The 13,665-nt window shown below is 41.3% G+C and overlaps 2 protein-coding genes across 6 annotated transcripts in view; one reads left to right on the plus strand and one right to left on the minus strand.

The window, feature by feature from the left end:
• slka (STE20-like kinase a) overlaps positions 1–9,001 on the plus strand; it is a 28,331-nt gene extending 19,330 nt beyond the window's left edge. For 2 of the 4 annotated variants that reach the window (XM_049600085.1, XM_049600087.1), the window contains 6 exons: positions 2,720–2,849; positions 4,509–4,633; positions 4,731–4,925; positions 5,475–5,600; positions 7,052–7,165; positions 7,291–9,001. In XM_049600085.1, the coding sequence (XP_049456042.1) occupies positions 2,720–2,849; positions 4,509–4,633; positions 4,731–4,925; positions 5,475–5,600; positions 7,052–7,165; positions 7,291–7,437 (837 nt within the window). In that variant the 3' untranslated portion in view covers positions 7,438–9,001. Of the gene's footprint in view, positions 1–1,554; positions 1,657–2,719; positions 2,850–4,508; positions 4,634–4,730; positions 4,926–5,474; positions 5,601–7,051; positions 7,166–7,290 lie in introns of all 4 variants that reach the window. The other 2 variants (XM_049600084.1, XM_049600086.1) reach the window with 2 other exon arrangements.
• An 80-nt stretch (positions 9,002–9,081) lies between these two features.
• LOC125903266 (collagen alpha-1(XVII) chain-like) overlaps positions 9,082–13,665 on the minus strand; it is a 30,845-nt gene continuing 26,261 nt past the window's right edge. For both annotated transcript variants that reach the window (XM_049600081.1, XM_049600080.1), the window contains 9 exons: positions 13,479–13,622; positions 13,268–13,387; positions 12,998–13,177; positions 11,800–11,949; positions 11,490–11,717; positions 11,241–11,405; positions 11,033–11,113; positions 10,867–10,950; positions 9,082–10,784 (listed from right to left, as the gene is read on the minus strand). In XM_049600081.1, coding sequence (XP_049456038.1) covers positions 10,735–10,784; positions 10,867–10,950; positions 11,033–11,113; positions 11,241–11,405; positions 11,490–11,717; positions 11,800–11,949; positions 12,998–13,177; positions 13,268–13,387; positions 13,479–13,622 — 1,202 coding nt within the window. In that variant the 3' untranslated portion in view covers positions 9,082–10,734. The remainder of the gene's footprint in view (positions 10,785–10,866; positions 10,951–11,032; positions 11,114–11,240; positions 11,406–11,489; positions 11,718–11,799; positions 11,950–12,997; positions 13,178–13,267; positions 13,388–13,478; positions 13,623–13,665) is intronic.

The raw sequence follows: 13,665 nt of genomic DNA on the forward strand, positions 1-13,665 counted from the left end.
ATAAATGAGATTAAATGCCTGAATCTGTTAAAGTTACATATATTCTTATGTTCTGAGCAAGTGGCAACCTCCAGGGCCAAAATATCAAGCTGATGTGGAAGTGCCAAAAATTGCAGTTCCTCAAATGGTGCTTCAGTTTGCCGCCAAAGCCAAGTCGATCCCTATAGACACTCATGTCAAAATTCCCAAAGTTACAGCAGAAATAAACACGTCTACAGCCAAAAATAAATGGTTTTGGCCTCTCGCACTAATTTTAACATTCAGGACAACTGTACAGGGGTGAATTTTTATATAACTCTCATGTTTAAGTCAGTCTATGAGTCAGATCCTCCCGTTACTTCACCACAGCTCCACCCTCCATGGTCACCTTGTGTCACTTCTGGCGCCCAGAAGGTGGCGATGGCCAAAATGCCAAACTCAAGGCTTTAAAACAGGAGTCCACAAACCAGTGGGTGACATAACGGTGGCTACATCCTTAATTTTTATACAGTACAGAGTTCTGACTTTCTTAAATGTAAATATTTGCTGTTTTTCTTCGTCTACGTTGATGGTAAAATACATACCTTTGGGTTTTAAACTGTCCAGAAATCACAGTGGGCATTTTTTATTACTTGCCAACATTTTGTAGACCAAATAAATTGTTGATAATGAAAATAATTGTTGGTTGCAGCCCCAACAAAATGATATATACGATGATAGACTTCTTTAAAAAATGCCCACAATGGAACAAAAAATATTCTGTCTTAAATTAATAATAATGCTATTTGTCAAATTCATAACTGTCTTTGTTTATTGTGTGCTTTGTCTCTTTTTTGGTAAATAAATTACACTAACAATACAAGTGTAGGCAGGTAAACAGAGAGACAGAGCAAGATTGGAAAGAAACGTCAGGTTCAGGTTCGAGCAGAGAATCAAAGCTTCAATCCATAGCATGTGTGTTAGCACTACTAAACACCCCTCAGTGCATCCTTCTCCTTATGTCACGACACATCAGTGGTGATGCACAATGATTATGATGATCATGATTAGTAAGTATCTGCTCTGAATACTTACCACAGTGTCCTTTAATGGTTCATCATGTAGTGAATTAATGAACACGGGAGCGATTACAGACACAGCTTTTGTCTCCACAATAGACATCTGTACTGAAAACCTTTTTCAAACTTTGTTTTCCTGTGCATCTTTTATAAATTAGACATGAGTCATGTCTTGTTTTCTTTGAAAGGTAACTCGTAGATTATTAACACTGCGTGAGCCGGTAGCATGGAAAGTAACAAAACTGCTTTTTTTCTCCACCATGCTGGATTAAACTCAAGTGCTGCTTTTCAAGCATGAGAGGACGAGAAGAGGATTAATAACTAATTAAATGACTTCCTCCTAACATTTATCCAGAACTGTGCTGTGCGCCTTAAACTCACCCATATTCCCAAAGTGGAAAATCTCTTACATAATTCAGGAAGAATCAGAGTGTGTGCTGGTGTGTGTGTGTGTGTTTGTGTGAGAGAGAAAAAGATCCTCAGCCTGCTGTGTGTGCTGTCTGTCCCTGATCATCAGGACGAGTGCGCTGTGTGCTCTCCTCCGCAGGCAGTGGCCCAGGTTATGATACAGTCTTTTCAGTTGTCCTCATGCGCACTCTTCAACGCTCAGATGCAGGATGTAAGTCCCCCCCCATCCACCCTGTTTCTCTCCGTCTTCTGGCCCATACTTAGATGTGCGAAGTGGCAGGATAGTCTGTGATGGTTCAGTTTTACTTTACGACACATGTAAGCATGGGCGGTGTTTTTTTTTTTTTTTTTAATTTATTTTGGTTTTGTTTTTTTGAGTGTTGTCATCGCTGTGTTTGTGCAGTGGTTCTCTGTTCCTCTCCTGCTCCGTATTTCTCCTCCACCACTCCACAAATGTTCAACATCCAGTCTGTGTATTTTCTATGGTATTTATATTGTATTACACCACTACATTGAGTCTGGGAGTAAACAGTGCTGTGTCCCAGAGGTGGTGTTGTTGTTGATCCCCTTCTGTCTGGATCCATGTTTGTCTCTGTCAGACGAGGGCCAAATATAGACCGACTGCCTTACAGGATGGATGTAAAAGTCACTTGTATTGTGCATTATTCTATAGTACTTTTACCATTTTAATTTGGATTCAGCAGTGTGACAACAATGTTACCTGTTGTAGGTTTTCAACAGTGAATTCTGTGTAGTTATATGATCAATTATGCCTAATTATAGCGAGGTAATAATCGTATATCTAACCTACAATTAGCCACCAGCTAGGCAGACAAAATGTCAATTTTAAATTATGAGTTTAGGCATAAAAGATAATTAAATAATAGATAATTCTGGCTCATTGTGTAATGAGTCATGCATAATGTAGGCCGAGCTCTGGACGGTGTGAACGTCAATGTCGATGTTGTCTCACATTAAACTGTGAATCTTTACTGAACTGTTAACTTTTCTCTCTTTCTCTCTTCACCTCCATTGTGGATCGTTGCCATCCATGATCTCTGAGTGTCTCTTCTGCTGATTGCAGTTGATGATGTGACATCTTAGTGCTCTGTGTTGTTCTGAACTTGAACTGGATGACTTGACTAGATTGTAGCGTTTAATTTACTGCAGTTTTGATGCATTGTCTTGTGCCCTTTCTCTCTTGCTGTCTGCTGTCCCTCTGTGTGATCCCCTTGGCCTCCTCTCACTGCTGCTCTTTATCTCTGGCTCCTCAGGAGCAGGAGTTCCTACAGAAGCAGCAGCAAGAGCTGGACGGAGCTCTGAAGAAAATCATCCAGCAGCATAAAGTGGAGATTGCCACTATTGAGAGAGACTGCCTGAACCACAAGCAGCAGCTGATGAGAGGTAGGAGATGGGATTACATTAAATCATCAGACCTCTGTACATTACGGCTCTACCATAGCTGTTTAGATTTCTGAATGTTCATTACGTACATTCAAAGTAGACACTTGAAACTCAAGACATGCACTCACTCACAGGGAATTGTGGCGACTACTATCAATGACAAAAGTCAGTAAGAGGCTAAGTAGGCTCTCAACTGTGACTCGTTAAAAGAAATCCATGCCGAAGTCCAAAGATGCGTTTTATGATGATTTATTAAGCAAACAACCGAGATAAATAAAGCAAAATGAGATGAAACAAAATATTGCGTGATGTGATTGTGGTCAACAGAAAATATCAGAGCCAAAAACTCACCCTCTTTGTCTAAAAGCCGCCACGTCAGTGAATAAACAGGTAAAATGAGGTGAAACCACACCCATCCCTGTGCCAGTTACTATTGGGAGTGAAAGTGACCACAAGAACATGTGCGGCCTAAACAAATAATAAACACCATAAGTTAAATACACACTCTGGCTCCTACAGGAATATCACCCTGTCTTTATTTTTATAAGTGTTTTTGTCATAGCACAGTAAAGCTGGTGAAGGCATGGATCGATTTGAAGCATGCTGTTGTGGTGTGTTCACGTTTAAGTGAGAAACAGGGCCTGTCACGATAATTATGTTACCAGCTTATCATACAACATATAGATATGACCTCAAATATTTTGCTGACCCTGATATTGCCTATTCTGTTTACATGCATGTACATATACATAAGATTGTCAACAATATTTTAGCCAGCATGATGCCAGAATCAGGCGGCACGGTGGTACAGTGGTTAGCATTGTCACCTCACAACAAGAGGGTTCCTGGTTTGAACTCAGATGTGGTTTGAAGCCTGGGGTCGGGGAGCCCCTGGCCTACTTGCACGAGTCTACTTGCCTATTTGTGTATTAATCACAAGAGACAAACTGAAACTTAATTTTGGGCTTCTCGTATAAAGATATACTTTTATATTATGTGTTAATTACTTTTTCATATTCCAGTTTCAATGTCTGAATATTCTTCAATAAATTAAAGGTTCTTTGCTGTTTGAACGGGTGTACTTGCATTGTTATGCTACTATATTATCATTATATCAGTGGCATAAAATGGTCTCAAAATGACAATATTATTGTTTATCACATTATTTCTGTGACAAAATATCGTCCAACAAAAGTAGTTATCAAGACAGGCTTACTTCTGCTTCTGATTTCCTCACAACACATCTGGAGGCACCACATCAGCAGACCTTTGGTATCAATCCACACTTAAACTCATGTTGCCATTAAATTTGACAACCATGATGTGACAGATTGACTCTCGAGCAAACAACTGAGCTCTAACATGCTGTGCAGCTTTCAAGTTTCATAACAGACAGACATGACATCAACAGCAGCCCTAAAGGTAAAAAAAAAAAGTAGACATTTTTTCAGTCTCAACTTGTAAAAGGATTTTATGCTGGTGACACAACAGTGTGTCATACTGACTGTGACACGCAGACATGTTTTAACTTGTCCAACTTGCTGAGAGTTTTCTGTCTGTTGTGTTTCCGTCACTTCGCTCATCACCAGCTAACATGCATGTACAAGTCTGCTAACTAAGGTGACGTCATGATTTTGTGTGTGCACACGTGTTTTGCAGCTCGAGAGGCAGCCATGTGGGAGCTGGAGGAGCGCCACCTGCAGGAGAAGCATCAGCAGCTGAAGCAGCAGCTAAAGGACCAGTACTTCCTGCAGAGACACCAGCTACTGAAGAGGCACGAGAAAGTAAGAGCTCGGAGAGAAACTCTATCGCTCATAAAAATGTTTTGTTTTAAATAACGCTGCTGAACTCAAAACTGTGCACATGCGTGTGTTTTTACAGGAAATGGAGCAGATGCAGCGCTACAACCAGCGGCTGATAGAGGAGATGAAGAACAAACAGACTCAAGAGAGGGTTCGTCTGCCTAAGATTCAGCGCAGCGAGGCCAAAACACGCATGGCCATGTACAAGAAGAGCCTCCGCATCACCGCCACCGCAGCCGTCACACCTGAGCAGGAGAGGGAGCGGATAAAACAGGTAACACACACAGTAGATTCATGCTGCTGCTGTTGTTTTACAACGTAAGCAGAAGTGACTGAACATGCATAGTCTTTTTTTAGCAGCACTATGTCACACTGGCATAGAGTCACTTCAAGGATCTGCCCAGTGCAAGCACTCTTAATTATCTCAGCCTGTCTGGACCTCAGACCAGCAACTTTCCAGTCACCATAACACAACCCGAACTGCCTCCTCAAAGTGCTGTTTCAGTTTAGTTTTGTTCTGATGAGACCAGTGAAAGAACTCTTTAACGTCTTAAACATTCTCAGCAGCAAGAAGTGGATAGTGCAAAAAGTTAGCCATTAAAGAAAAGTTTGATTTTGTCTTTGGAATCAGTGTATGTATCTGAAACTGACCGCTCCATGGCTGAGTTCCTTACAATCACCACTCTCTGGCTGTATGTGCTCACACTGCCTGTAGCACGAGCAGACCGCCAACCTGTCTGCGATTAAAGACAAATCCCGTCATAGCTTTGCTTGGGTTTGAGTTGCCGTCACAGTTCTGTTGTACTTTGTCTGCGTGGTCCAGTTTGCCGTACAGGAAGACAAGAGGCAGAAGAACGAGAGGCTCCATCAACACCAGAAACACGAGAACCAGATGAGAGATCTGCAGCTGCAGTGTGACTCAAACATCAGGGAGCTGCAGCAGCTACAGGTCAGCACACACACAGTTTTTTATGTCTTTCAGGCCAGATTTTAATCACTGAGCTGAGCTTCGTCATCCATGAGCTCAACATACTTGCCAACCTTTAGACCTCAAAAATAGGAGGGATTTTGAAACCAAAGCGGTGGAGCTTGTTTCCTTCATTCTGGTGACTTTTAAAGAATGAAAATAACAAAACACTGCAACAGTATTTTTATGTTAAATGCTTTCAAGTTTACTTTTAATTCTCAGGAAAGAATACAGAATAATTCACCCCTCCTCTATGAATCTTAGCCTGGTAAGACCATCCTGATCACGTGAGCTCAACATTTTTTGCTCTCTCCATCAGTCTGGACTCGCTGCCGCCCTAAACACTGTCAGTGGGCACGAACACTCACCCTGACAGACAAACTCCTTCAGCCAATCAGTAGAACAAAACACCAGGGAACATCCTCTGCACCCTCTTGTTCTTGTGTTACTGTTGTCATTGACTCTAGTTCTGCAATAACTTAACTTATTGTTGTGTTAACTCTACGGGGCTGCATTTTGCATCATCAGCTACAACATAGTCCCTGATTGGCCCTGTTTGGATTTTAGTTCTGGAAAGTGTTTGTGGCAGTAGCGGGGCCAGACTGTTACAGAGAGCAAAACAGAATTTTGAGCTCACATCATTAGGATGGTCTTACCAGGCTATGAATCTCCGGCATTCATTCATTGATTCATTCACTGCACCAAGCGTCCAATGGAAAAATCTGTGCGGCAGTTTTTACAAAAGGGCATGTCCCTTTCATTTAAAACTTTCAGATTCAGATTCAGAATACTTTATTAATCCCCGGGGGGAATTGTTTTTGTTCCAATGCTCCATGCAAACTAGAAATAGAAATAGAAATAGAAATAGAAATAGAAATACAGCATGAAAGAAGGAGGAAATGGGGATTCTTTCTCTTCTTTCCAGGACATGAGATTTGCTTGAGTGTTTCATTCTTTCAGAACTCTCCATTTCCTCAAGTACGAGGCACTAGAAGCTCTTTTTCAGGTCACATGCCAGGAAACAACATTTAATGTAGCTGTATTGTTTTCTGGGTGAAAACAGAATGAGGTAGTGATAACCAAAAGGAAAAAACAGATGGGAAAATTTGTCATAAATCAGGAGACATACAGGAGAATAGTGACCCTGGGAGGAAACCAGGATAGGGTGGTGAAAAACGGGTGCCTCCCAGGAAAATCTAAGAGGCTTGGCAAGTATGGAGCACAAGCTTTAATACCCCGATCATAACAGGAAATGATTTTCATCTCAGATAACTGTGCTGTAAAAAAAAAACAACTGTAAATTGAATTAATAAAAGCAAAGAGACATTAGAATATTCCAGTGCAGATAAATTAAGCAGAGTACAGTAGGTGTTATTCATTAATAATAGAGCACATTAATCCTTACGCCACGTTAACATACCTTTTTCTCTCAGAATGAGAAATGCCACCTTCTGATTGAACATGAGACCCAAAAGCTGAAGGAGCTGGATGAGGAGCACAGCCAGGAGATAAAGGAGTGGAGAGAGAAGCTGAGACCCAGGAAGAAGGTATATTTGATGTCCATTTGCTCACACAGATTTCCTCTACAGTCAGGAGGATCAATGTCTTTGTTTTTTTTGTGATATAACCCTCAGTGTTTGTCTCAGATGTTTGTATCTGCTGCCCCCTGCAGGCACTAGAGGAGGAGTTCACACGGAAGCTGCAGGAGCAGGAGGTCTTCTTCAAGATGAGCGGCGAATCCGAATGCCTTAACCCCACCACCCAGAGTCGAGTATCCAAATTCTACCCCATCCCAAACCTGCACAACTCTGGTTTATAGCCTCGTGTCTGTCCGTGCTACAAAACAGACTCAAACTCGGCTGTGCTCACAGACTCTTCTTGGTGGAGCGACATCATTTCTCCGACCGCTACTGATAAAAATATTAAAAAATCACCGCTTTGAATCCACCTATAGTGAGCATGACGTGCCTACACACCGCTCCCTCACTTGATCAAATTTTTCCTCAGCTTGTTGGGTAATCCAACAATAATAAATATGCACTTTTTTGAGCATGTTCAAATTTTAAAAGCCTGCAGTCAGTAGCGAAGGCCAATCATGCTTATCAGATTAGTGTAAGCACAGCCTGCTACAGTACGAATGATCTCCAGTGCCTCATTTTCTTTCTGCATTTAGGCCCCTTGCCTGTGTTTTACAGTAAATACAGCGAATGTTTTGCACTTAAATACCTGGCTATCATTTCCACCTGCAATCACAAGATGTTGGGAGATTATTTTAAATCATTTCACATAAACTGGCGACTAAGACGACTCTGAGATTTTGAGTTGCTGCATGGACGGTAGAGCTGGTTCAAGGGAGATATGTGCTGATGTAGTTGTAAGACTTTGTCTCGGCTGTGTGGTCTAATGTCAGCCGTGTTGGGATCATAAAATTAAAAGGAATGTACTGTGTTGTAAATGATGCGCTGAGTGAAATGTTACATGTGTGTACCTACGTATGAAGTTTAATCAGATACTGTCTGTGCTTGCCATGAGGATTTTAAAACCTTGGGAACAAGAATATATCTTACTGCTTTGGCACATAATTTCATTTCAGCGCTTTACTCCCGCTTAGTTAAACACAGAGGTGACCTGTTGCTTCCCGGAGAATGGTTAAATATGTTCTTTTTTAATATATATAGACATATATATAGAAATAAATCACCTTGAAATGAAAACTAAAGGAATGTAAAGCTGTTGATTTGCACTGTTTTGCCACATGAGCTAAAGAAAAAAATATGCAGTAGTCTTTTTTGACAGCGAGTCACCTTCGTCTCACCCAAGCCTATTCAAACTCCAAACTGACTGAATTGAACTTTTATTTTTACTTATAATTTCACTTTTTTTCAAATATGCCCTTTAGTATTTTAAAACCACATCTAGTTTTCTAAACATGTATTCCTGTTATATCGATGCTGTAATCGCTCTTTTCTGTGAGCTGTCGGCTCTTGTTGAAACCAGTGTTGTGTGAAAGGTGGAAGTATCTGTCTGAGGAGACATCCTTTGCTGTATTTTAGGAACAAAAGTATTGATGGTTTTCAAAAAGAGATTTCCTGGTTAGTTTATTTTGCATATCATCGGTGCATGTTTTAATTTCCGTATGCTGACATTAACATCGACTCCTGTTCTGTCATGAATGCTGGGTTTTTATCGGGGTCATTGGAGACTGCGTCCTGTGCATACACCACACGCCCCATAGATTTCAAATATGTTTTTTATTTTGTTAGGTTACAGCATTTCGATAAGTTGTACCACAATGAATATTATTTTGATGTCAGATCAAATGTATTTAAAGTGTCTTTATAAATTGACTTTTTTTTGTTGTTGTAAATAAAATATTGACTGTTCATTTGACATTTTAAGTCTCTTAAAAAAAAAAAAACACGTGAGTTTCAAATTTAGTCATACAAATATCAAGACTCCCAAGTCCAAAAATATATTTATTTGTGTGTCTTTCAAATATATTGATCAAATGTCAATAAGTTCAATCATGTAAAACATCATCTGGGAACAGTTGATATAATTTAATCTTTCCAACACTTCAAGGTATAAAGAATATATCCATTTCAGTGCGCTCTCATACAAAAAATATACAATCCAGTCAGTCATTCCTTAGTGATTATTTGCCCGTCAACCATGCAAACATTTATGTATTTCCTTTTTCACCATCAAATCTTTCAAGTAAATCATCAGTCCTGACAACAGCGACACTTCCTGTGACCAAAGTCCCCTCCCTGCTGCACAAATGACCATCACTCTGACTGGTAATGATGCATTGCTTTATATATATATTTAAAAATGTAATTTGTATGGGGAGAATGGATGATGTCCGAGGTCCTAAAGGTCTTAAAGGCTGGCTTGATTTCTGTGTATAATCTGACAATATTGTTGTATTTTCTGACACAATGAAGGGTTCCTTGACACAACATGTAACACATATAATCCTCAATACAACATAATCCTTAAAAGACAACAAGTACAAAAAAAAAAATACACCAGACACTCAAGTTACACAAGCAGTGGGAAAAGATGCAAAGTGCTATTAGAGTATCAGCCACTTATTGCTTAAAAATAGATATTCTCTTAAAGGGGAACTGCAGTATTTTTCAACCTGGACCCTATTTTCCCATGTTTTTGTGTCTTAAGTGACAAATAGGAACAATTTTAAAGCTGGTCCAGTATTGAGAGAAAGCGCTGCAGCAGGCAGCTACAAAACAGGCTGCGAAGTAACCACTTGGGGCAATTGTGCACCGTCAATTTACGTCAACTATAAGTGCTTGTTTTGCCACTGACAGGCTTAGATTATAATTTAGAGTGTCTTAAATATTATGGAAAGGATCCCTACAGAAGTAGAGCTTTTTGTCAAAGAGGAAGATAATTTTTGTTTGACCAGAAACAGCCCTGAAATCTGTAACTGCTTAAATTTCTGTTTTTTTAAAATGGAGATTGGTAGGTTTGGTAATTGCGATTTCAGGGCTGTTTCTGGTTAAACAGAGGTCTATCGCTGTAGGGATCCTTTCCATAATGTTGCCAGATGCTTTTAATAACAGTCTGAGCCTGTCAGTGGCAAAAACAAGCACTTAAAGGGGACATAAAGTGAAAGTGCGCAATTGCCCCATGTGGTTACATTGCAGCCTGTTTTGCTGCCATGGGATTCAGCGCTTTCACTCAACACTGGACCAACTTCAAAACTGCTGTTCCCATTAGTCTCTTAGACACACAAAAAACAGGGAAATAGGGTCCAGGTCAAAAAATACCTAAGTCACCCTTTAAACAAAGCTGCCCCTGGAGAAAAAAGGTTTCGATGCAAGCGTCTATCTAAGCAAAGTAAACATTATACACCCACGTTAAAAAATAATGCAGTCTGTGTGACGAAGACACCGACCAGCAGCTAAAACCAAACCTCTACTGAAGCTGTTGTAAAAAGACTTATTGCATTTTTTGGCCGCTTTTATTTAATATTTCATTGTCCTGTGACTTTTCTACAGATGGCAAGAATAAGGAGCATTTCGACTTCTTGCATTTCTACAGTTTAACCCTTTAAAAAAAAGATGAGGAAAAATGAACTCCAGTAGTATGTTTAACCACCTCTGGCGTGACGGCGATGACGACGACCAACCACCTTATCTTCTGTGGATGGAAAAGATGCGGTTAGCATGAATGTAACACTGGATACTTGTTGTGTGATTTAACAGAATCCAACTGAGGTTACCTGCATCCCTCTTCTGCACTCTGTGTGGAATTTGGACAGTGTAGGACCCTGGTAGTCCTGGTATACCTGGGCGTCCGGGATCACCTGAAAACACACAAAACTCTCAGACATGCTCGTGTCAGTCACACTGAATGTGCAGTGTTTAATCTGCTCTGTTTAAACGTACCCTTCTCTCCTCTGGGTCCTGGGTACCCTCTGTCACCCCTTGGTCCAGGGCCTCCTGGTGGGCCAGCGATGGTGCCATAGGCTGCGCAAGAGCAGAAGCAGAGATTTAGTTGAGATGAAGCAACATTTTCCAGCTACACTTACATAAGTCTGGATAGTTTTCCACAGCTGTACAGTCACTGTGGAAAATCATAACTGTGTATCCTCACTTCTGAAGAAATCCATGAGGTCAGCTGTGATGTTCCCGTAGGAACTGAAGACGCGGCTGTGACCGGGTGGTCCCATGGGGCCGGGTGGACCAGGGGGGCCTTGGACCGCTCTGACATGCGCCGTCGCAGGACCGTCAACCAGATAGCCCTGCAGCAGACCTTGATCTAGAGGAGGGATGTTATATCAGAGACTTGAAATGACACTCATCATCACTATCAACCTATGTTTGTCAGCTGTGATCGACTCACTCTTGATGTAGTCTGTAACTTTCATGGCGACGCTGGAGTAGTCCAGATTCTCCGCAAGCCTGCTGACATCAATCTCTTTGCGATCAGAGCTGTATCGAGAGTCACCCTGAGCATAGCTCTGGCTGTGTGTGTAGCTTTGGATGTAACCCGGCTCTCCGCGATCTCCCTTCTGACCCCTCTGTCCAGGAGGCCCAGGAGGTCCGATGATGGAACGACGAACACTGTCACCTGGGAGATAAAGATCATCAGCGATGCCTGCACTCGTCTGTGTGCTACTACAATCTGTCTGTGAGGGATGTTAGGTGCTTACTGGTCAGATACTGTTGAATCTCAGTGCGGATGCTCTCCCGAGGGAAGGTTCCACTGTAGGAGACTGTTCCGCTGTAACTGCCTGGTGGACCCTGTGGTCCCTGTGGTCCCGGAGGACCAGGAGGGCCGGGGAGACCTCTGAAGTTAGAACCTGGGAAAGATTCAAGTTGATGTCATTGTCATTCTAGTTTTTAAGTGCACAGCAAGATGAAGAAACTGTGCGACCCCACCCACTGATAGCAGACTAAAAAATATGCCGTAATAAACACCCATTAAAATTAAGGTGTCTGTGAAGTGCTGTAAAGTTTAGTTGATTTGAAACACACCCAAAACACACATTAAACACACATTAAACATGGCTTAATAGCGACAGTTTCCAACACAAGTACACAAATCAGCTTCACTATAACTCGCAGCATTCACAGACAAACACTTGTCTTTATCTGGACACATTTCCCCCACAAATACAACATGCTAGTGTTTTTAGCACAAGCCTATGGAATTTTACATTGTATAAATTAGCCTAGTGGCTAGTGGACTTTTCCTCTACTCATATGAAGCCAGGGACAACAGCAACATTTAACAAAGGTAACGTTACAAAATTCATCTCCATTATAGCTAACAAGGTTTACCGACAAAACAACTGTCTTATACTAAACACGTTTCATAAACTAATGTAACATGCTAACATTAGCACAAGCCTATGGCATTTTGTACTGTATAAATTAGCCTAGCATAGTCTGTTGATTTAAAACAAACAGATTGGAAGTGCTTAAATACATGCACACCACCTTTGGTTGATGCTTACAATAAATTCAGATTTGTTCTGCTGTGTACGTTTAAATGTTTAATCCTGTTTTCAGTAAATGTTCTCTCAGGGAGGCACTTATGACGATAATTAATCTCTCTCTTCTGTATTTAATTAAGGCTTTCATTTATCTTGAGGGTGCTAAAATGATATACAAATAAAAATATAATATACAATAATTCATAACTTTAGTTATGAATAGATTAAAATTAAATCAAAATTAAATTAAAGCTATTAAAAATTAAATAGGTGATATTTAACCTGATGGTTTTCTCTGATGACAAATATGTAACATTATCGTTAAATTACCTTAATGTGTGAATCCAAGCTAAAGTTGTTGGCTTGCTCAGTGTATACAGGACATTATGTTCATCCTCTCTGTCAGACTCACCCTGCAGGTAACGCTGAATGTCCTCAAAGCTGTAGTCGCGACTTCCCGTCCCGATCACAGTGGCAGTGGAGACTCCCGGTGGCCCCTGAGGACCAGGAGGGCCAGCTTGCCCTGGGACGCCAGGAGGACCAGGCAGACCGTGCTGTACAGTAGAGGTAATCCATGAGCGGAAGTCTGGATCTAAAGTAGGAGAAGATATAAGGTGGATGATGAGTGACTACGTTTTTACTCTTGGAGAATTTGCTCTGTGTATAAAACACAGTGACTTACTTCTCATCAAGGCAGAGTAGTCAATCGTAGCGGTAGTGTAGCCAGAGCCCCCTGAAACAGCAGGTCCAGCAGGTCCAGCAGGACCAGGTGGCCCGGGCGGACCTCTAGCAATCCCTCTGTCTGAAAATGACAATAACAGCAATTTGATTGGTTGACAAGTCCAGACATCACTCCCAGGGTTCTAGTCTCTCTTAGTGCAACCTGTGCTTACCATTCATGATTTTGAAGACATACGTGGCGATCTCCTCCACACTGTAAGTGCCTGAGAGTCCTCCCGAAGCCCCTGGTATTCCTGGTGGTCCTTGTGGCCCTTGTGGCCCTTGTGGTCCTGTCAAATATCTCCTCACATCGTCTCCTGGACAGATCACAGCAGATGTAGATGTAGTTTAGCCCTCAAA

The sequence above is a fragment of the Epinephelus fuscoguttatus genome, linkage group LG16 (genome assembly GCF_011397635.1).
Source record: "Epinephelus fuscoguttatus linkage group LG16, E.fuscoguttatus.final_Chr_v1".
Classification (NCBI taxonomy): domain Eukaryota; kingdom Metazoa; phylum Chordata; class Actinopteri; order Perciformes; family Serranidae; genus Epinephelus; species Epinephelus fuscoguttatus.